At 34.2% G+C, this 25345-nt stretch overlaps 1 protein-coding gene across 1 annotated transcript in view; it reads left to right on the top strand.

Moving 5' to 3' along the window:
- The window catches only part of LOC117123121 (dynein regulatory complex subunit 6-like), a 70593-nt gene that overhangs the window by 32309 nt on the left and 12939 nt on the right, over positions 1–25345 (top strand). The window contains exons 10-13 of the mRNA XM_033268965.1: positions 1113–1332; positions 14576–14738; positions 20498–20617; positions 22906–23032. Of these exons, the coding sequence (XP_033124856.1) occupies positions 1113–1332; positions 14576–14738; positions 20498–20617; positions 22906–23032 (630 nt within the window). The remainder of the gene's footprint in view (positions 1–1112; positions 1333–14575; positions 14739–20497; positions 20618–22905; positions 23033–25345) is intronic.

The raw sequence follows: 25345 nt of genomic DNA, 5'->3' as shown, positions 1-25345 counted from the left end.
AACTTGAACTTCGTTTGTATGGGTCATAACCATCTGGATCCCACAATAAGAATGGGTGTACCACCAACCGTCCCTGCCAGATCATTAAGTCTCCCTTAGAACATATGCCAGTCCAGTCCTTGATTGCCACTAGCCTCTTTGATTGCCACTAGTGTGTTTAATTGCCACTAGCATGTTTGATTGTCACTAGCATGTTTGATTGTCACTAGCATGTTTGATTGTCACTAGCATGTTTGATTGTCACTAGCATGTTTGATTGCCACTGAGTGTGTTGATTGCCACTAAGGTTTCTGCTATTAGCGTGTTTGATTGTCACTAGCCTCTTTGATTGCCACTAGTGTGTTTAATTGCCACTAGCATGTTTGATTGCCACTAGCATGTTTGATTGTCACTAGCATGTTTAATTGCCACTAGCATGTTTGATTGTCACTAGCATGTTTGATTGCCACTGAGTGTGTTGATTGCCACTAAGGTTTCTGCTATTAGCATGTTTGATTGTCACTAGCCTCTTTGATTGCCGCTAATTTGTTTGAGTGCCACTAGCATATTTGATTTCCACTAATGTGTTTAATTGCCACTGGCATCTTTGATTGCCACTTAATCTCTGGTAAAAAATTTCTGTATTCATCACTGTAATAGTGTCTTTGATTGCAACAGTAGTGTGTATGAGTGGCAATCAGATATGTTAGTGGTAATCAAAGACGCTAGTGGCAATTAAAGACGCTATAATAATAATAATGTCTCAAATTTATGCGCCAATTCCAAACAAGATCAAAGGCGCAACGCATGTGAAAAGCCACCGAAAAACAAATAGGTCTTAAGCTGTGACTTAAAGTTGCAAATAGACTTGGAAGAAGTTATGTAATTTGGAAGTTGGTTCCAGAAATAGGCAGAAGCAAAAGTAAAAGAACATTGACCGTAGGTTTTGTTACGGCATTTAGAGACAGAAAGAAGGACTTGGAGATTGATTGGAGACAGCGAGATAGAGTATATCGGGAAATCATTGAACGTAAATATGAAGAAATATGAAGGTGGCAATCAAACATGTTAGTGAAAATTAAATACGCTAGTATTTATAATAATTTATTTTGTAAAATATATTTTAATTATAGATTACATCTGATGGTTATAAGAACATTGCCAACGGGTGCTCTAACATTCAGACATTGTACGTAAATGACAACAACACAGTGAGAGATGACAGCATAGTGGCTTTAGCCTCACGATGTCTTAACCTTCGTTCTGTGTCCTTCCTTGGGACGCCCAACATCACAGATGTGTCAGTTAAAGCTATCGCACAACACAGAAAGCTGCAAAAAATCAGGATAGAGGGTGAGTAATATTAATAATAATAATTATTATCATTGACTTATATAGCGCATATTGTAGAGACCTATGCGCTTAGCATTAGTAAAACCGGTCATTGGATCAATGCCAACCGCTTCCACCTATCTGTCAATCAGTCAACCAACCAGTTGATTTACCAATCAGTCAACTCCGCCTATGTAATGATATAGAAATGGTTGTTGACCGACATGGATATTCTACGAGATACGCTCACTCGCTTAATGTTATCCCCCCAATTCCGAATTGCTCTGTAATGAATGGCTCTTTAAAAATCTCTGGAGCAAAAGTTTGGAACAAAATCCCAATCAGAATTCAAGAATGTCAATCTCTTAATTTATTCAAAATTACTTATAAGAAACACTTTTTCTGATTTCACTATTCATTTCCTTTTATATTTTCTTGGTCTGTACTTTTAACATTTATTCCCGGCCCCGAAACTTGGACTCTGAAGTACCGGGTTGGTGTCCGGCAGGGGATAGTTTTCCACCAAAGTTTTAACTGTTGTTTATTTTGTTGTACTGTGATGGTTACTTTTGTTGTTGTTATTGTAATATGTGTTTGCAGGACCATATTGTAAAACAGCGGTAAGATCTCGCCTGTATACGTTATCCTGCCTAAAGATGTTTTAAATAAAAATAAAAATAAAATAAAAAAACTCAGCCAACCAATCAACCAGTCAATCAATCAACGATCAACCAATCAATCCATTAATCAATCAACCAATCAATCAATCAACCAACCAACCAATCAACCAGTCAAAAAATCAATCAATAAAGCAATCAACATATCAACTACCAATCAATTAATCAATCAATCGATCAATCAATTATTCAATCAATCAATCAACCAACCAACCAGTCAATCAGTGAACCAATCAATCAATCAATCAATCAATCAACCAACCAGTCAACCAATCAATCAATCAATAAAGCAATCAACATATCAACCACCAATCAATCAATTAATCAGTCAGTCAATCCATCAATTATTCCATATTTGACATTTGCATTCCATATCCCACTGCAATTCAACTATGATTTTCTATTTCGAATAAGGTATACAATTGTATTGTATTTTATTTCAATATATTGACAGAATCTATAGATCTTGCAAATACTAAGTCTTGTTGATTTGGCCTTCATGCTCACATGATCAATTAGGGATGTACTCCTTAATCCTACCAAATTAGTGATATTTATTATTAATCCCAATAATTACATTTTAATCTTATGGAATCCATATATTTTGGATTATTATTGTTGTTGCTGATTTCATTATTACTATTTAAAAATCATTGTTTATTGATAGAAATTTAGTCTTAGATGTATAGATAGAAATTTTCTAACCTACTTGCGAACAGCCGTAGATTGTTATTATAATTATTATTTTTTATTTGTTATTGTTAAATTATTATTAGTATTAGTAAGAATAATAATTAATATCATTTATTAAAAAGTTAATTAATATACTGTAGTCATATTCCCTACATTAAATGGCGAATATTGTTCTAATCATTATTTTAAAGTGTAATATTCTTCTCTAGGACGATATAATTAGATTTAAGTCCTTCACAGTTCAATTTTTTACCCATAACTTTCGCCTCAAACGACGTTGGCCTAGCACCTCCCCGACATATGCTTTCAGAAATTGCAACCAGGTTGGAATACTAAACATACTAAAAAAATTGAAAATATTTAAAAATTAATTACACATCGTCCACGATTTCACCAATTGACCAGCTGTAAGGCAACGGATAGCATAATTATGATCTTGTACATGGTCACTGACTCTAGCGGTCATGGTTATTCTAGCGGTTAGTCTGGCTGTCTAGTGAATTTTCATTCATGTGAACATTGATATGATATGAACATTGTAATGCGATACAAGTTTTAGTTAATCCTTGGCATTATATACACTATACACCATATTTTTTTCTTCTGAACTTATGTGTAATTTCTGATCTGACCTGACTTAAATAATCTTGTAAAAGCTAAAATTTAAAGGTAGGATAATAACCGATATCGTGCAGTGTCATTGTGCAAAATTGCGTATGGACGTGGTCCGTGACTACCTAGCTGCCGTAAAGAAACGCTCAGTGTACATGTTGATATCATTCCACAGCGACAGGGGCTGAAATTACCTATAGCATCGGGGTAGTCCCTACTCTTCCGAAAGATTCAATGGGTTCTTTAAAGTGCACACTAGCCAGATAATTGTAAGATTTATAAATCGCACATTAAGCCAGATGTGTACACTGGATCTCCCTTTTAAGTCCTTATCCAAGAAGACTTGGTTCTACCGACTGAACCCTGGGTGAGGAGCGGCTAGAACCAGCACCAATGTTAGGGCTGTAGTTAGCAATGCCCTACCTTAATGCTTGACCACTCAACTCGTAACAAATTGAACAGCAAGAAAGAAACTCAATTATAATGCTATTGAATAGTTTTATTTTTAATTGATCATGCCGGTGGCAGTCTGTATGGACCGTCATTAGAAATGATCTGTTGTTTGCGTCGTTGCGTTGCGTTCTTTATAGATCCGAGTTGGCCAACGACTGTCAGGTGCAGTATGTGCCAGGCTTAAAAGAATACCAGTTGATCATCCAGTGTAAGTGGAAGCACTTCTCTTTCTCACCCGAATCACCTCCTCAAAAGTGAGCTTAGCATCAATTATTGTACCTAGGTATTTCTACCTTATGCTCCATAAAGAATAACTAGACTATCACGCCATACGCCGCACCAAAAAAATCCCAGAATTATTTGGTGCCAATTTTGTGGATTTTTAAACTCCCTCAGAACAATTTGAAAGTTTGATCATAATAACTTATGTCTTGCTTGATGTTTGCATGTGTGCAACAATAGCAAAATGATTTGCAGACTTATTTTAATGAAATTGTTTAGAGAATCAATAAAAAAAAACTCATTATTTTCGGGGTTTTTCCTATAATCATTGGTAAATCCCTTCTAAGAAGTTTTCTGTAGGTATTTATATCTAATTTTAGATACAACTCCATGATTAAACCATGAATATAAAATTTGATATAGCTTTCCATAATCAAACTGTATCATTGATTGTGTTAATTTATACTAAATACAATAATTGCTTCTGCAGATTGTGGTTAATATATATGGATATTGGAAGGATAATTCCTGATTGGTTTTCAGAGAATAGTCATAAATGAAAACATTTGCATGTAATTATTTATGTATTACCCAATTGTGCTATATACCTCATCATGAGAGGAGGTGTTGATAAAATTATGTCATTTAAATTACTTGTTAAATTAGCGATTGATTAGTGCTGCAAATGAGTCTTTCCACCATTCTAATGTGCAAAGCACTGTTCGAATTTAACTTACTTGGTAAAGTTAACCATGTTAATGGTCAGTTTGACTAATTAAGGGCCTGTTTCTGCTGAACAAAAAAAAACATGTGTTTTTAAACAGTTATTAAAAAACATGTTTTTGCCCACCAGAAACGGGCCAAAAAACAAAAACACGGCTAAAAATGCATGTTTTTGACGTTCAGAAAACAGTTTTTAAAAAACACATGTTTTTGTGCATTATTCAGCAGAAAGATGCCCTAAAAAAGTCAGTGTTAACAGCATGGGAAACATTCTTTCGGTTAAATTGCCTTTGCATGTAAATTTGTCAAGCAGATTGTGCAGAAAGGATACAGGCTAATTTCTTTAAGCAAATATAGTCCATTGCAAAGAGCGCAACTTGTTTGAATCTTCCCCGAGGGTGTGCTACGCAGCGTATTCGTGAACTTTCCACAGAGCCGCAATTAGACTGACCGTGTATGCACAAAAACTTCTAGAATCTGTCATTTAGCCATGATCTTACCTTCTGAGATATTTACATTCTGACCATAGTCAAAATGAATCCCATAATAAAAATTTAGCTTTATATTCTGATTAAGTTACCCTCTTTCCGTAAAAAGTGGTGGATCCAAAAATATGAAATAGAGGGAGCCCTGGGAGGGACTTTCACGGATGTAGGGTCTGTACCACCTCAGCCCCATATAAGACAATTTATGATTACGGCACCTCTAGATGGTCGGAAAAGGCACTCCCAAACAAAAATTTGAATATAATTTTCTTTTATTTCTCAATTTTCTAGTAAGGTATACATTTGTATTGTAAGTATATTGACAGAATCTATGGATCTTGCAAATTCTAAATCTTATTGATTTGGCCTTCATGCTCACACGATCAATTAGGGATGTACTCCTTAAATTAGTGATATTTATTATTAACCCCAATAATTACATTTTAATCTTATGGAATCAATATATTTGGATTATTATTGTTGTTTGCTGATTTCATTATTATTATTTAAAAATCATTGTTTATTAATAGGAATTCAGTCTTAGATGTATAGATAGAAATTTTCTAACCTACTTGCGAACAGCCGTAGATTTTTATTATAATTATTATTTTTTATTTGTTATTTGGCTCTAGATGGCTGGAAAAGGCACTGTCAAACAAAAATTTGAATATAATTTTCTTTTATTTCTCAATTTTCTAAATTTCTTAGAAATTTAGTGGTGGCTTGGCCTTCTTCAATCCCCCACTGTGTCACATAACAAGTAAAAAATAATTTTTCAAATATTTACTATATAGTATTACGAAGTTAATTTCATTCAAAACTACTATTCAAATGATTTACATTTTTAACATAATTTGCAAGATTGTTATACATGAGACTGTACCACTTAAACTTGTTTGTGATGCAATTGTTTACTCGCAAGTGTAAAGGTCATATTTCATCACGGTTTCATTCAGTGTCATTCATTTGAATTTGTATTTCACCACAATTTCCCCCCAGATATTAGAATAGAGCCATTAAACTAGAATACTAGCAACTTATATTGAAAGGCATTGCAGCTGATTCTGTCAAGTTGATCACAGATTTAAAACCTAACCTTCACATTTCACGATTTAGATGGATTTTTTTTCCTTTTAACTCTGAAAAAAGAAAATATAACATGCACTGATCATGATGATAATAGCCATAAGGTGTTCAATGCGCATTGTTGATCCTCAGATAATGAATATTTTCTTTTCCTCTTTTTACATATCGCAGTGTTGCTGTCATTACAGTCGTTCACTGGTCGTTTCATTTAACCTACAATAAGCTCTCAGGGCACTAATTATCAACCTTGGCTTTCAAAAAGTGTGGGCTGCTAATATTGCCAAGTGCAAAATTTTTTAGCAAGGCTTTTCAATAGATGGATATGTTCTTTAGATAAATAATGACTAAAGAGCATGACACATACATAGGAATTTAAATTGAATATGGAAGTTGAATGCTGAAGTAAAACCTTGTTTTGGATCCTCCATAGTTACAAGCAATAATTCTACTGCAGCGAATACTGTAATTATTTGAATAAACGCCCCACTTTGAATAAACTCCCCTTCGAATAAACCCCCCCCCCTTCTAGAGCCTCATTTGGAATAACGCCTCCCTCAAATAAACGCCCCGGGACCTTCATATTTTTTTCGAACAAACGCCCTCTAAATGACTGTAAACGCAACATCATTTTCAACACATTCTATTAATGTTTTACTCCAGTAGATTTTACATTATTTTTAACCTGGTTGGGATAAATAAGTCACACAAGAACACTTTTTGACGGTAGTTGTGTGCTGTAATTCCACATTTACAGTGAAATTAAGGGCGTATATTTTACACCCAAAAAATAAATGCCTCCCTCGAATAAATACCCCCTCAAAAACTCTTTTCAACAGCAAGTGCCTTGGGCGTTTATTCGAATAAATAAAATTAAAATTTCTTAAGACTTGCTCAAAACGCAAGTAGAAGAATTTAACTTAAAGATACACTAAACTGCCTGCCAAAGAAAGTCATGGAAAAGCCTACCTCATTTTAATGTTTAAAGTAAACCAACCAGAAACAGATAAAAGCCAATTCAATGGTCTACGTAAAAAAAAAACACAGGAAAGGTAATAAAGGAAATTTTTTCATCATACAAATTTTTCATTGTAAGATAATTGACATAAATATACAAATTAAGCAATTCAAATATGGAATAAATTTGTCAAAAGTGTTCACTAATGATAGACAAACAGTAGGCTCATAATATAATTATTTCTGTAAACTTTTGTTTTTTTTGGGGGGTTTTTTGTCCATTTAAATTATATGATGCACTAGATATAAACCAATGTTTTTCCAAATTTGGCCTTGGTCTACTTTATCAGAATGTGTGATCAGATGCTGTCACATCTGTTAAACACAAATTTGATAGTGTCGTATTCCAGGCATTGCACTCTTAATTCGGGCACTCTCTCGTAAACCGTCAGCTGACGAATCCAACACCACTCCCTGAGGGTGGTAGACAACGTGGCGCCGTCTACTGATTGTCGATGGCAGTCTGAACGGATCGTCATAAAAAACGATCCATTGCGTGCGCACCATGGCATTGCGTTCTCCATAGAATCACGTCAGCCAACAGCTGACGGGCACCGTCTATTAAACGCTGTCCACACTATTACAATTTTTTTTTTTAAAGAACCGTTGTATGCCCATATATAGTCTATTGTGCATATGGTCATGATGTGATGTCATCATGACCATATTTGGGCATGTCACATGTTCTTGTCAAATAACATTTGATAGTTTTGACAGGTCATTAAACACTGTTGCAGCTGTCATACACAAATTTGATAATGTATTCAAGTGTCTAATAGACACTTTAACCCTTGACCTTGGATTCAGTTGTATATAATTATAACATTTTCAAAAGAAATTTTTATAGAGTTCTCATTGTATAATGAGTTACTTGATCTGATTTTAGTCATCAATTCATCGGTTGATTTTGATTTTGATTGGTTGTCCATGCTTCAACGTGTTAATGCTTGTCACTACTAAAGTTTCTTAATGAGAAGGACAACAGACTTAGATACCTACATATATTGTACCATTAACAGCTGTTTTCTTTGACATTTTTCTTTCACTTATTTTTAGAGATTCATTTTGTACTCCCTAGAAATTATTGATGTTATATAACCTAAAAAGTTCAGGCCAGCATTTTTTGTTTTGTTTTTTGTTGGCTCTGTGTGCTCCAGCCACCTGCATTGCATGTCGAATGTCTTCCGACGGTGTAAGTGCAGTCTATTGGCTTGTGTCGACCAGCTGTTTGGTTTGCCCACAGTGAAAGGGGGATTTTGAGATGCAGTGCGAGATATGGGGATACCATTGTCTCCTGTCATTATCAGTGTAAGCCCTAACATGTCACCGTCATCTACGTGATGGGGTTACCATCGTTTTCTGTAATTATCAGTGTAAGCCCTAACATGTCACCGTCATCTACATAGCCAATATCATCTTCCAAGTTCCAAATTAAATGAAGATGTATACAAACATTTCTTCTTATAATAATAATTGTCATTATCATATCAAATATTTTATCTGGTTTGATATTGCTATAAGTAAAGAACCTTATAATCATATCCACAACCACAATCATCTTAATTTTTATCATAAAATCATGACCATCATTATCATAATTGATCACCATCATCGTGCAGATGATGTTAGTTTGATGAGGATCACAGTCATAATCAATGAGATATTGATGATTGTTGAGATGATAATGATGATGATGATAGCGATGATGATGACGATGATGATCATAACAATAATGATGGTGATAATGACATTGATGATGATGATGACAATAATAATGATGGTGGTGATATGATGATGAGGATCATAATCATGATCAATGATATAATGATGGCCATTAAGATGATAATGATGGCAATAATAATGATGATGTCAATGGTGATGATGATGATGACAATGATACTAATGGTGATGATGAGGCTCATAATCATGATCAATCAAAGATGATAATGATGGCAGTAATCATCATAAGGCCTAAAAAAAAATGTGTTTGTTTGCCCTACAGCGCCCGCCCCAAGCTCATGGAAAAATAGTGGTGGCGTTTTTAAAAAAGGGGTTTTTTTCCAATTTTTTGTTCAGAAATTTTAAAAAGTAATCTTTATTTTTCTCCATTTTGCACATAAAAGTTGTCTAAATTTGGTGTCTGATGTAAGGTATCGCCATTCTAGGCCTAAATTCATTGCAAAATGTTGATAATGGGTTATTTTTATTCAGTCTGATGAATACCCTTGGAAAAACAAATAGTGAGACAGGTTTAATTGCAAGTATTGTAATTTAATATTGTTAATTTTGGTGACAGGAGAAAAAAAAAACTAGAAAAAAAAAAACTTTTTTGCACCCACCCCTTCCTATACAATTTTCAGCATTAAAGGGCAAACAAACAATGTATTTTTTTAGGCCTAATGATGATGTGAGGTTACAATAATAATGATGATGCTGTTGATGATAAGGACATTAATGATGATGACAGTGGCAATGGTGATGATGATAATGATGATTTCATGATCAATAAGATATTAATGATGAGATGATGATGATCGATGAGATGACAACAATGATAATGAGGATGCAAGATAACGATGAGTAGAAGGTTCACTGTGAACCTTCTACTGGCCATAGACAGAACTTTATGTGTCTGAATTCTATGTTTATTCATGGCTGTTGATCTGAATTCCTCTCACGAGCTCAGCAACTCGTAGTCAAGTGCTTAACTCACTGCCCTTTATCCTGTCATTTCAGAATTCATTGATCCTCTAATGTTCTTGCAAATCAATACTTGATAGCTTTTCCTAAATCAGAAGCATCGCTAATCTTCAGTTTCAGGATGTTGTCTGGGTTTCTTTATCGACTAAATATTTTTCATAGTATGCTGGCCTATTATTAGATTTAGATACAAAACCCTTGCCAATTTGGTTTTGCAACTGAATTCACAGCACACATACATACATTTTCTTTGCCCCATAAATTTTTAACCTGACCTAATTTAACATATCTAATGATTTAGGTCATTGTTGTTTGGTAAAAGATTTTGAAAACATTGTTGAAATATATGGGAGTACAGTACTTTGACACAGTGATTGCAGCTCAGACTCAAAGCTTGAAGGTGCTCAACTAAATTTGTGTCTCGCAGCGGTGGTGTAAAAATTTGCCTGACGGGTGATATCTGTCTGACAGGGGATCTGCCCATTTCCAATGGAGTTTAGGAGGAAGTCTTGATGAGGGCCCAAAGTACTATGCGTCTTGGCATGTAGTAAAGCTGGGGCAATGTTGGGTTATTTTTATGTTGTTTTGAGGTGTTTTAACATGTATTGTATCTATTTTTGTGGAGAATAAATTGTTTTTCCCTTCTTCTAGTCCAATGAGTTGCCACAGGACTAGGCCTAGCCTGTTCCAAGAGGGAGCATATTCCTATAATTCAGATACTGAATATACACATACCGTAAAACCTTGAATAGAAGCCCAATGGGTGTAATCTAGAAGAAGCCCATCTCGAGTCCCCTCTTTAGTTTGCAAAAGTAGCCTTGAAAAGAAGCCTATCTGAAGTTCGCAAAAATAAGAAGCCCAGGGCTTCAAATCGAGGCTTTACGGTATAATATTTTACTGGTTATTTTTTTATTACTGTACATTACATTTTCCCATATATTATACATATCTCTATTTTTACAAGTACAGTAATTAACATTATTAAATTTCTTTACTTTGAAATTTGCAAACAAAAATACAAATATGAATACAAAAATATATATTAAAAAAAAAAATCACTTAGTCTCAGACTTCAGTATCCATAACAGTACTGGAAGAGTAACCGCTATGAATATCAATTTTGGCCTACTCCAGCGCCAATAGTAGGTAGTTTTCGCCGCACGACGTTAACCTTAACTTTAACATTAGTACCCAACATGCAGCGGGATAACTCCGCCCCTTTTGTAAACAAATCAAAATATGCATGCGCAAACCCGTAAAAGCACGTAAAATCCTGAAATTATTGTACTCCACAATGCAAGCTGAATAAATTATGACGTCATCCGTTATCTTTAAGGTTAACGTCGTGCGGCGAAAACTACCTATTATTACAGCAAGGAGTTTATTTTGATTTAAGAATAGTCTGAGATTAATTAAAGCAATAATTACTCCATTGAGACCTAGGTTAAATTAGTTTTGAAACTATGAACATTAACGCTTATTATAAAGTTTGTAAACTCTAATCGATTTAACTTTCACCAGTTTTTTAAAGGATATGTATTTATCATCAACAATACTTACCTCTTCTACAGTATTTTATTGATTGGTCCAGCTGCATCATATAGTAAAGTATTAACAAAATGTATTAATGCCCTTTAAATTGAGTACATGATGTTTTTTATTCTTTGACTTGAGAAATTGAGAAGGATTTGAACGAAGGATCTTGGGAATGGAAGGCCACCATCTTTAAAATTCAAATTAATTTTTGATGGATGGCCCATGGTATATTAACACAGGAATATTCATGCTTGCGGTCATGAAAACCATACACAATTTTTCAATACGCATTTTTATTTCATTTAGCATTTTAATAATTGTGAGTCTAGATACAGTCGCAATTACAAATTTTAATGGCATTCCAACTGAAAGTAGATTAGAGATCCTATGAACATTTATCAGCAGAGCAATCAAAATAATTAATTTTCTGCTCTGTGACTACACTGGAGTTTGTGGTTTAATGGTTAAGCCAATTATAATTCCTGTCTATCTGATATGGGAGAGAGGGCGTACTTTTATATTCTTCTACATTGAAGGAAGATAAGACGAGAGGAATTTGAATGTAAAATGAGTTTTCTGGTAAAATTAGTTTTATTGGACCGGAAGAAAATCCATCACATGTATTTTTCAGCTGAAACACAAAGAAAATGAAGGAATTGAACCAGATTCTAAGATCTCTGTGATTCAGCTGCGCAACACCCATTTAGCTGACTAGAGACACTGCTCTACACACAAATACGGTCGTCGGCCGATGCAATTCTATGGAGAACGCAATGGCGTGATGCGCGCACAATGGATCGTTTTTGATGACAAGACAGTCTTCTCCACCATTCAAATGTACTCGGGGTTGATTGTGGTATATCCTGTTCCATGCAGATAATGGCAGATAGAATAGAGAAAGAATGGTGGAGGCAACACCAGACCATGGAGGTATAACATGTTATTTCATAACTCCATGACCAGACACATCTCCTTTAAAATCAGCTGCAGATCCGGAGGGTAGGGTGGGGTGGGTTCTGGCAGTAGCAAAAGAATCTCTAAAAGAGGGTGGAATTGTTTAGATAGAGATTAATTCTGGCTAAAATTCCACCTTACCTCTTCTTTGGCAAAAAAATATTTTTGAAGCAATTCCTGCAAATTCCTGATAGTAGGGGAATGACATTAATAGTCAGGAAGGTTGATGACTCTTAGAAGCATGTCGTAGAAGAATTACATGCAAATTAGTGCACCTGAACCAAGTGATAATTAGTAAATTATTTGATGAATTATATGTTGACAATGCCTTGAACTGTTATGATTATTAAACGACAGATTTATAGGAAAAATGAATCAAAGCTTTCAAGAAGACATTCATCATGTAAAATGTTAATAATTGATGGCGAAGAATTATGGCGCTTCTCCAACGGGATGAGTCTGTGTTGCGTGTTCACGACTGATTTAATTATGTACGATTAAGTATTAAAATCTCAGATGGTTTGTCCTTAATGCTATATCTTGACTGATTTTTTTTGTTCATTCTAGATTTATCTGTTTTTTAAATTCTAATTGCATTTCTTGTTTTAATGTATATGCTTTGTCCTTTCAACAACCTTCACTGCTTATTGTCTGTATTGCAAGTGGACAGATACAATAGACATTTTTATAGATCCTGTGACATGCGAGTGAAACAGAATCTTTTATTTTACGGCTTTTCTGAGTCAGTATAAAAAATTGAGTTTAGGTTTTGAAATATGAAAGAATATAGAATATATATTATACTGCAATGAAGTATGAGTGTAAAATATTGAGTGTAGGTTTTTAAATATGAAATAATATAGAATATATGTTATACTGCAATGAAGATACCAATCTACAAGATTTTCTATAATTACACCATATCTCAATGACTCATGTTCACAGATAAATAAGTTGTATGAGAGAAGCAAGTGGTTGATGAATCCACCTCCAATCTTTGTGTTCATTGTGATGACGCGAAACTGCTGCTGATTGTTCATGGCAGACTGAGGGGGTCATTAAAAATTATATGTCGTGATGTGCGCACCTCAATGCTTTACATTTTCCGTGGAAGTGCTTAAGCCGATGATCATCATTGCAATGTGTGCCTGCAATCTAAAATGTGTGCTTTCCCACCCCATGTCCCGGGTTCAGATCTTGTTAGTAGGAGTTTCTCTCATGACCACTACAGCTCCATAATGAGACTTAGCATCTTTCATGCCTGTCTTGTGAAAGAGTTTGTCACCTATGAGTGGAACAGTGAAATATGCTGTTGGCAATCCTTGGCCGACATACCTAAAAAAGGAAAAGAAAAAGGTTAACGAATATCGTACACATGCAGAGTACAGCAATATATGTTTTCTTTTATCTTTAAAGATATTAAACTATAATAGACTTAAATAAAAAAAATTAAAAACTTAACCTTTAAAGCCATGTAATCATATAAAAAATATTTGAAAATTAAAAATTAATATGTTAAAATAATAATAATAAGATTAATAATAATAATGATAATAATAATAATAATAATACTAAACTATGCAGAAAAGGCTGCTGCTCTTTGCAGGTGGAAATGGTGCCACGAGCAGCTCTCTGAGATTGATACATACACCTTATAAGATGTCATTATTATTATTATTGTGCTGCCAATCAAATTCTAGGTAAAAAAACCTCAAAAATTAAAGAGTTTTAAATTGCTCTTTTAAAGGAGCCATTGAGGTTATCAACTTTCAGTAAGTCATAGGTCAAAAAAAATAAATATTTTTATTATTATCTTTGTATTATAATTATTATTTTTTTAATTTCAAATATTTTAATATTGTTATCATTATTATTACAGTATAATGTAAAGGTTTGTGGAGTCTTGTTGGAAGCATGTTGCCATCAGGCAACTTTCATGGGTATCTAGGCCATCTGTTGTACCTTTTTTGGGTCAAATGTAACTTATGCTTCCATTTCTAATTTGTATGTTTTTCATTTTTTTATTTGCCAAATAAAGAAATGAAAATGGGAAAAAAATTTATCATATCTATACACCATTTTAAACTCGTATGACATTTCTTTGAACAGGTAATAACAAGATTACTGACGCTTCGTTAAAGTATATAGGCCGATGGTGTAATGACCTCCATCATGTTTACTTGGTGGACTGTCCGCGGCTCACGGATGCGAGTCTCAAATCCATCGCCACATGTCGCAACATCAACATTGTCAATTTTGCAGACTGCATCAGGTTGGTGGTTTGTTTTTTTCTTTCTATTAAATGTAAGTTGTCCAGGTTATTGAACGGTCTTAGCATCACACCTCACCTCAACACTTAAGGGCTCATCCAGCAAAGACGTTAAACGTCTTCGGCGCCTCCATACAGAGCGACTAAGCTACTTTATATCGTGAAGAAATGTGGTCATGTCACCACCTTCTTCTACAGTTTCATTGGAAAGTATCAAATTCAGAACACTGCCTGTCATATTTGTTAATGCTTCATAATCACCATCTTTCTTCACTGAACTCATAAACACCTATAGTCTAATCAAAATGAACTTCGCTCGAGTTTCGATAAACCAATATTCACCAGTCAGTGAATGTTGAATTTTATGAGTATTAAATATAGTGGTTTCTTTTTTGCGGTTACAAACCGCTTGGACTGACACATTTCTACAAACTTTCTCAATCTAAAGTGTCTCCATCTTTTTATACTGCTGCCCATTGGTGCAACTACCTCTTGGCCACAGAATGAAGGTTAGAATCTGAATTCAAGCCTTAGAACTAGATGTGTGGGTCTATAAATACTCTATAAAGACAAATAACATTTGAAAACTACATTTAAATCCTAAATACTAGAGTAGTCACTTGATAGATTGCATACCTCCACCCTGTACCTGAATACAATACCAACAATACACAGGTCGTGTATATTGGGTGAAACTGCAGCATACCCTCAATGAAGTAATGAAATTACCAGTCGTATCCTGGCACCTTATTTTCTTTAGTGCTACAGAATACCTTCAGGGAAATGATGGAATCACCTGTTGTATTCAGGCACATAACTTCTTTGAGTGGTGCCCTGAATATGTGGGGTAGTTCCATTATCTATTTATGCTTGAGGGTAAAGAATTTAATATTTGTAACCCTGACCTTGTCCTTTGACCTATACTTCCAAATATTGAATGGTGTCTTACTTCGATTGTTATGTACCATTCCACTAAATTTTATGATGATCCATGAAGTTTAGTTCTGCCTTTTCATCTAAAGCCGCCTGCTACTAACCCCTTAGGTCCCGTTCAAACGCTATATTTTGGAAAGCATCACTAAAATTTCAGTTTTTTCCATTGAGTCTATTAAAATGCTGTATTTTGACACCAACATTGTTTTGGATATACAAACATTGTCGTGTGTACCATCTCTTACTTGCTTTCTCTATATTCCCTGCTTCTTCCAGTTCAACTTATACTAAAGGGGTTTCCCCCTCTTTGTTTCTCCTAATGATTTCTAATTTCTTTTTTACTCCTGAGTGTATTTCTCGTTTTCCATCTCATCGCATTGTTTGTAGATGGAACCCCTGGGAGCCAAATTGCAAATGAGGACTCAAGAATAATGAATGAACATACCTAAATGTCAACGTAATTAAGATCATCAATGTTATTATACTGTATAAAAGGTCTCAAGAAAATCTAGTTTCAAGGACATGACGATCTAGATTATGAAAAGTTCAGTTTTTTAATTCATGAATTTGTAGTTGACAAGAGTCATGAGTATAACATTGTTTTGTTGTATACACTCTTGTCCCTTAAATATATTGATCAAATTGGACAATATTTGCATGTTGTTATTAGAGTGTTGAGCTTTATTTGGGATATTATTGACATTGTAGATTCATGGTTACTGTTTTTTACATAGCCATTCCAATACAGTAATTGTATTAATATCAGTGGTGGTAAATGTAAAAATTATTATTCATTCTCCTTTGTGTACTATATTCTCTTTTCATTCTTTTCTCTATTCCACTTCTTTGACCTCACTAAGGGTTTCCCCTCTTGGTCTCTCCTAATGATGTCTAATCTGTTTGTGTCTCTTGTGTATATTTCTTGTTTCCAATCTCATCGCAGTGTTTTTAGACACGACCCTAAGCAGCTAATAGGAAATGAGGTATTGAAGGAAGGTAAACTAAAAACCAAAGTGATCAAAAGTGCAGTAAGCCAGCATTAGGAGCATGACTGTGAGGATCAAATCCAATTGAACAAAAATGTGTGCCAAGTGGAAAGAAGCTAGGCTAGGTCATCACCTGCACACAGAGAGGAGTGGTGCACAAACTACAATGAAGAGAATGTAGAAGAACTAACAAAGGAGTAAACATAAGTGAGACAAGAAATGCGGGTGAAAGATACACTTAAGAAAATACAAGAAGAAAAATAAAAATTCACCGTTTTACCAACATGACAAACACGAGGGAGAAATGAAAGATATTGTGATAAAGCAAAAACAATGGTGACACAAATTAAAAAGGTTAAAGGTTAAAGGTTATACATTTACACCATGCAAAATATTAGGGTCCCCATAGTGAAAAAAAAATTGAACAGTAATACAAAAACAAGCAAAAAAAAAACTCCTAGCCAGCAACCAAACTGCATGCAGTAGAGTAGTAGTAGTAAACCCGGTACTCAGACAAGTCAGTGACGCAGAAAAATCAAGGATGGAAGAACCGGAGTTAAATCAGAAAGATGAATGGGGGAACAGAGCATTAGCAAAAGTAAAACAAAATCTAAAAATTTTTTTTTTTTTTTAACACTATCTGGAAACAGGATTAATGTTTTATTTCTTATGAAACATTATTTTGTAATGTGATTGTCCTGTCTAGGCAATGAAATGCGAGGTAGTGATGATGTTTTGATAGGTTCTAATACTATCATGAATATTCATTACTCGCACAATGTACACAAGCTTTACATAGAACCATCCGATAATAACCAAACATACAGTACATAAAGTAAACAGGAGTACTGTAATGGTCTACAATGACGGACATATTACGCCTCAACAAAGCAAAAGATGAAAAGTGAAATTGGAACCAAAGTATCCTATAAATAATACAGAGGGTGAGTATGGTAATTATTTTATATAATTAATGCTTGCGGTATACCACGTAGATAGTTCTAAAAAGAACTGTTGTTGTTGGTTGAGAATATCTCGACGTTTCGGTTGACTTGCTTCAACCGTCTTCAGGAGAATAATATCTGCAGAGATCTCAAACATGGAAATACTTATATGTTTGAGTGATGAGACTTGCTGCTGATTGGTTAAAAACTAAATAAAGGCTGAGCCTACCAGTGAAAAGCTATACAAAAACTAAGATTCACGGTCTGAATAGAAGGGTGGGGCCTGTTTGTATTATACTTTCCCTTCTTAATTAACTACTGTAGGATACAACCATCTTGAAAAGATAAATGATATGTGAATGATTGACATAGTGACTGTTGATCCTCCTGCAGAGGAGATAAATTATTGGCAAGAGAGAGATAAGGGTATTGTTTGCGGCCATGGATGAGAATACACTCTTTCTCATTGGCAGTGCCATCAGGGGTCAGATATATTTGGTGTGTAACCGATTTCAGTGTCAATGAGTGTCTACAGTTAATTGTACCAGTAATAGACGAGTGCTCTGCTCCATGATATTGAGAAGAGTCGTGAAAAAGACAATCAGAATCATTAATCAGTGTATAGCTTCTCATCGTACCCCAGTGCATACTCTGACCTGGTTTAAGTTTTCCCTTTCATGAACATAGAAAACATATAATGATTTTGACACTTACCTGTTGTTAATCCATTATATTTCAGACATTTTCCTCCCCCGCACTTCTAGACATTGTTATAAACCTTATTATAGCGGTTAGCTGCAGGTGTCAAAATTTAAAGACACAGACTGCAATTCTCTTAATGGACTAGCCTAGTCTGCAAACTTCTAATTACCTGTCCTATATACCTTACCTTTTTATTTTTTGCATTGCATTACATATATGAGGTATGGCTTTGGGTTTTCAGAGATTCTAAGTTAGACAAATTTGCTTCTATTTGCGCTATAGAAGCCAACTCTTTGAAGATCTATATAAATTTCGTAAATTTTATAGGTTGAAGGTGAAGAGTGTTTGTAGTTCCAAGTTTATTGTTTTTACCATCATAATACATAACATAAACAGTACCTTAAATGGAAGGAATATATGTACTGAAAAAAATAATGGCCCGCTGTCAATCTGATCCATCCACAAAACGAGGCCTAGCATCATAGGCATCATAGGCATCTCGTGCCCATCAATCGGGCAAGTTTGAATACTCTCCAGACCGCTTACAGTCTGCCGGCCAGAATTAGACACATGGTCATTCCGCTTGAGTTAGCTCAGCCTAGCCAAACGACTCGGTCGAACGATCTGCTTGAGTTAGCTCTGTCAGTTGTGGCCAGAAAATATATAAATAACATTCTAAAATCTGCATCTTCTGATCAGCACCAAATTTGAGGAGGACCAAGCATAATTCATTCACCATATTTGTCACGAAGGACGATACCAATTATAACGTATTCGTTATCGTTTTCGTAAGGTTGCGAAATCTCTCTATTATAACCCCAGTCATTGCATCAAACACGTATGGAACACATACTCAGCTCCCAGGGGAGAATTGCATAATATTGCAGCTAGTAATCAGCGCAGTTGTTTTGAACCTCTACCAGGTACACATTTGTAATCTTGGGTCGAGAGAGGCAATCGTAGGTAAAGTATTTTGCCTATAGGACAAAAGCAAAGCAACAAACATCAGTATGGAACTCCCTATCCCGAACTTGTGGCAAGGGACTTGTGGTTGATGGTTTTAACAGTACTGGTTCCGTACCTACACCTACATACATGAATTCCAGCTTACATATTGTGTAGTGATTATGATCAATGGTGGCACCAGGATTTGCCCGAACAACAAAGTGGGCTTGGTCGGCCATCGCTCAAAATCTCTCAAATTGTTGAAAATTTAGGGATTCAAGGGCTTATTTAATCGATTTTACAGTCTACTAATATGTAGAAAATACATATACATTTGTTTTCTCCTCGACAAGTTGTGGTTTTTCTCCCCGATGGGGGGTGGTGGTCAGCTGTTCCCGACGTCAGACCTGGTCCCCTTGGCCCCTGCTGGAGCCACCCTGATTATAGATGACAGCACTGATTGCTTGACAGAGATGTCACCCATTATTAGAGAAGAGTTAAATGTCACATCTTCAAAAGTCAGATAGACATTAGACTTGATGGAAAATAGAGACAATTTATTCACTCTACTCAAGATTCATTACAGCCTTTAAAAGAAAACCATTCAACTCTGTTTCTCTGAAATTGTGAATTTGAAGATTAGCTAATTCTAATTTAAAGGGGATGAAGTTAAATAATTTCTCATTGCTTTTTTGAAAAATTAACTATAATTTAGAAAATAATTAACTAATGAAAATCTGATGTTTTGTTTTAGAATAGGTACAACTATTAGTTTCTATTGAATACAGACTTTGACATTGAAAATGTGAAAAATTGCTAACTGTTAATTGCTAATTATTAGATGTATTATTGGTAATTTCTGGGTGATTTTTGTAATGAATACATAATAATACCTTTAATTATCTTTCAAGTATTGGTTAACATAATGAAATGAACCAAATTTCTTGCTTATCTATAGCTGTTTATATTGTGTTGATTTTTAATGATAATTAAATTTAATAGTGTATGTATTAATTGCATATTTTTAAAATTTTTATACAAATATTTATAGTTTATTGAGTTTTATTATAGGCAATTATATTGATAATATATTTGCTAGTTTTATTGGTTATTATAATATTCAATTAACATATTAGTTATGGATAGATCATCATTTTATCAAATAACTTGTGCACTTGCGATGTTTGTTATTGTTTAAAGAACAGTTTTTATAACATTTTTATTAAATAATATTTGTATTATTTTGTTGTAGAATTAGTGATAATGGAGTACGAGTCCTTGTAGAAGGTCCGTCGGGACCAAAGATCCGTGAGATGAATTTCACAAACTGTGTCCGTGTCAGTGACATATCAATAATGAAAATTATGCAAAAGTGAGTACTACACATGATTACTTTGTGTATTAAAGCAATTTAATGGTCTAGACATGTCAGTTTTATGGTTTCTTCTAAATAATTTAATTTCTTTTCTTTGAAAGCTATTTTTATGGAATGCAATGGAAGCAATGTATATTATATTTAATATGAGTTCATTAAAGAACACTCTACAGTATTATAGGGGCAGTTGGCACAGTAGTTGTAATTTTAGATCTCAATCTTCAGGTTTGTGATTAGGACCTCTTGCTTGGCTTTTTCTTGTGTCTGTGGTTGGTTCTCTCCACTTGGGAGTATATTTCAGTGGATACCAGGTGGGCTTGAATATGAATGATCACCAGCTTCAATCCCTAATGGTTGTGTACTCTGTTTACTCTTTAAGACTGGCGATAGGTTATCTTATGATTGGTGGCACTGAAAGATTCAGAAATTTGAAATTAAGGGGGCAATTCATCGCCTTCAGCTTGTTCAGAACTCAGCTGCAGGGATTGTACTGATTATTAAAGAAAGCCAAAATATATCACTCCTTTTCTCAGAATTATTCATTCGCCTATGATAATTTATATCAATTTATAATGGCCCTGTCACACCTTGACGATTTAGACAGCGTATGCCAACGTATGAAAAAAATGGCGAATACACTGGCATACGTCGAATAAGTTATTGGTAAGTTTCGTATAAGTTAAGAGCACGCTGAAGCACGCTGGTATATGTCCTAGTATGGCGAGTACGTCAAAAAGTTTTGTGCACACAAAAAACTTTTTGACGTATGTCAGCGTATAGCTCGTACGTTCCGCATATGTGGGCCATAAGTTGTAGGTAAGTTAACCGATCGTTACTTGCAAGTCAAAACGTATTTCTAACCTATGAGTAACATGCTTCGAACTTATATGTAACTTATAACAAACTTATCTCCAACGTATATTGACGTATGTAGACATATTTAACGAGTTCCAGATGACCACAAAAATTTCTGAACGTGTTTCTAACTTGCAGTCATCGTATAAATGGCGTATTGGCAGTGTTTAGGGGAATAGGTATATTCAAATTGGGTGATGTCAATACGTTGATGTTGATACTGCGATGTCTAGTGCAGTTATGATTTGAATCGACGAGTGGCAGCCTTTTTATAGGCTACGTCACGTAATCATCGGCGATACGCTGCCGCGTGCTGTGCATAAGTTGTGAACGCCAGCAACACACTAAGCATTCGTTCGTGTAAGTTTTCTATAAGTAATCAAAACGTTCTATATAATTTACTAATACGTTATTTATACGTCCAATATGTTATGGATACGCTATGAAAAGTTGAAAAAAAGCATCGATAGTTCGGCGTATGTCAGCTTTTTAGAGCAATTTTGATACGTTTGGCATATGCTGACTAAATCGTCAAAGTGTAACAGGGCCAGTAGGCACTCAATTTCTTTGCCCCAAAATACATCTTAAACTTTCACTTGAGCTCCTGTGTGTTCTGTTCCAGCGAGCTCTCAATTATGGGTTAATAATTAAGTGCTATGGAAACGGAGCGGTGAAAAGGGTTCCTCTGCATTTATTTTCTTTTTTGGTTACTGTTAGGATATTTTATGGAGTCATTCGTTTTTTTTCAAGTTCTTTTATGTGGAAAGTGCTTAGAAGCATTGTTTTGCATTATGCGCTCTATAAGACTAACATTAATATTATTATTAAACCTAAACTAAATCCACACCTCAACTTCCCAGATTTTTTAGCAAAGTTGAAGATGGAGATTCAAGAACCTTGGTAAAAGATCATTCTCATGTGCCCAAACATTCTGTTTTTTTGCAATATTGTTTTCATCCAGGTGTTATAGGTTGGTGTACAGTGCACATGTGGTTATAATTTTTCTGTTTTGCATTTGTCTTTTTTCCGGGTGTTATAGCTTAATGTACCCTGCACAGGAGGTTAAGTTTTCTGTTTTTCTTTTGTCTTCAACCAAGTGTTATAGCTTATAGCACAGGTGGTTAATTTTTTCTGGTTTTTTGGTTTGTTTTTTTTTTGCATTTGTATTTTTTCCAGGTGTTTTATTTTGGTGTACAGTGTGCACAAGATTTTTCTATTTTGCATTTGTTTTCATCCAGGTGTTACAGCTTGGTGTTCAGTGCACAGTGGTAATTTTTTTTATATTTTTCCTTTGTCTTTTATTCAGGTCTTACATCTTGGTGTACAGTGCACAAATGGTTAATTTTACTGTTTTGCATTTGTTTAAATCCAGCTGCTGTACAGTACACAGGTGGTTAATTTTTTGTGTTTTTGCATTTGTTTTCATCAAGGTGTTACAGCTTGGTGTACGGTGCTTTTTGTTTCTGTGAGCATGTGACAGACGCAGGGGGTGAGATGCTTGGAAACATGTTCTCCATGATTTCTCTTGACCTTTCTGGCTGCAGTCTAACAGATACTGTAAGTTTAGTTTCTATTATTTCTTTTTTTGTTAAAATTTGATAGTTTTGCTTTCTCCCGGTCTTGATATACAACTGTTTCACCCATGACTTGTAGCTACTAGATTATCTTGTTAGTTTAACTATTATATGTAACTGATTAATGCTTAATATATCATTGTACACATTTTGTTTATTCATTATTTTATGTGAATAATAATAGTGTTAAGATGTTTTGCAGGTAAATAATATGAAGAAAAACATGGTTGAATTTTTTTTTAATGGACAAAATCAATAATAGTTTTGTCATTCACCTCGATCAAGGTTAGAGATGAAGATTTACAGAGCAAGTCATTCTACAATTTAATATGATGAATAATAGGTGTAGCCGTGTTTGCTAAAGAACAATATAAGACATGACAAATCTCAGCACTTTAAAGACAAACTATAAAATTTTTTAGCTCCAGCTTCTGTTCACACAATGGACTTCATCAAAGACAATTTAACAGTGCAGCAACGACAACAAAAATGCTGTTAAATACATGCAAATCCAGACTAATGTACAGTTAATTATCAAATAATTAAATTACTTTTTTTAATTCATTCAACTTCATTTTCTCTAACTTGTTGAGAGTAGTGTTCAGTATACCCTATTTGAATATAAAACTTAATCTAAACTAATGCAAACTTAATTAAATTAATTAATTAATTTAATGAATATAATTTTAATTTAAACTTAACATTAACTTGCTTTATTTCCTTACCCAGCACCTTTGATAATATTTTAATTGGCGCTATATAACTATTTGTTATTATTATTATTATTATTATTATTATTATTATTATTATTATTATTATTATTATTATTATTATTATTGTTATTATTATTATTACATTATTATTGTTATTATTATTATTATTATTGTTATTGCTGCTGCTGCTGCAATGATTAATATTTATGTTTTTGAAAGTAAGTGGGATAATTTTTTTTCTTCCCACTGTTTAAACAATTTATCCATATTGGCTATCAAGGTATAAATTAATCTGAGACAACTGTTAAGTTCTCTTTGGTAAATACCTGTGATTTTCCCCATATATGGGGGAGATATGTCATATTAATCATGCCAATATATGGGGGAGATATGACATATTAATCATGCCCATATATGGGTGTGATATGACATATTAATCATGCCCATATATGGGTGTGATATGACATCATCATGCCTATAATTCAAATTACAGGTAAAAGTTGATAGTGTAGACGGAGCATTAGTGAATTCAGACCTTCAGATAAAAACCTAAGTGATGCTTTTACATTCACTGTGTCAGAATGTTTTATGTATCAACTTAAAGTTGCTTTATTCGTCTCATAGATCAGCTTTTGCAATCCATTATTCTGAATGATTGATTATATTGTGTCTTTTGTGTTGAGGACGGGAACATCTGGTCTCTGAGTATCTGATAGCATCCAGAATATGAAATAAGCGGAAGAGAATATTTCCTTGTTTTTGTTATCGGAATTAACAGGACCCTAGATGTAAACTTGCTAGATCTCTACCCTGTTAAATGTTTGATGAATGTGTACATTTTGCAACATCAACACATTTAAATGCAACTATAACAGACACAAAACATGTTGTGTAATAAAGTGCACATAAAAAAATGTTTACATATCAAATAGCAGAATGCATCTCTTGGGCCTGCAGTACAAATTGTGTGCAATGTACAAGTGCAAAGGACAAGGACATACAAGGGAAACATTTTAAAAGATGAACAGAAAATGCAAACCCTTAATAAAAGCCAAACCCCAATCAAAATCAAATAGAGAATGTGTGTGTATTCAAGCAGTTGACATTCCAAAACACATTTTTGTTCAAATGTTGGAACATGATTTACATATTTAATATTGCAGTTTAGATGTCTGTTTCACAATATAAACTCATCATTTACAGTACAAGGCATAATCATTGTACTCTAATGATGTTTACTCCATTTATTGCAATGTAAGTAATCATGCACCTGCACATACACATAAGCCATAATAACTGGACACAATTCCTCCACCAATAGAGCCTGACATTGCACCAAAATGGTTTGAATACAACACCTCAATACAAATACAGATACAATTATGTGTGTTGTTCATCTCATTTCATTTATTTACTTGACATCATACGGTCCAAGGGATAATGCACCATAACATGAATGTGTCTGCAACCCCTGTACATACAACAGGTTACTTAGTTAAAATTCAGATGTTTACATCTACAATAAAATACAATTCAAAGACCAACAGATTAAAAAGTTCATGGATTAAAATAGATGTAAACAA

Source organism: Anneissia japonica, unplaced genomic scaffold, assembly GCF_011630105.1.
Source record: "Anneissia japonica isolate Jap-2015-1 unplaced genomic scaffold, ASM1163010v1 scaffold5067_len495651_cov149, whole genome shotgun sequence".
Lineage (NCBI taxonomy): Eukaryota > Metazoa > Echinodermata > Crinoidea > Comatulida > Comatulidae > Anneissia > Anneissia japonica.
The sequence above is the reverse complement of the archived record's forward strand: the minus strand, read 5'-3'. Positions and strand labels throughout refer to the sequence as shown.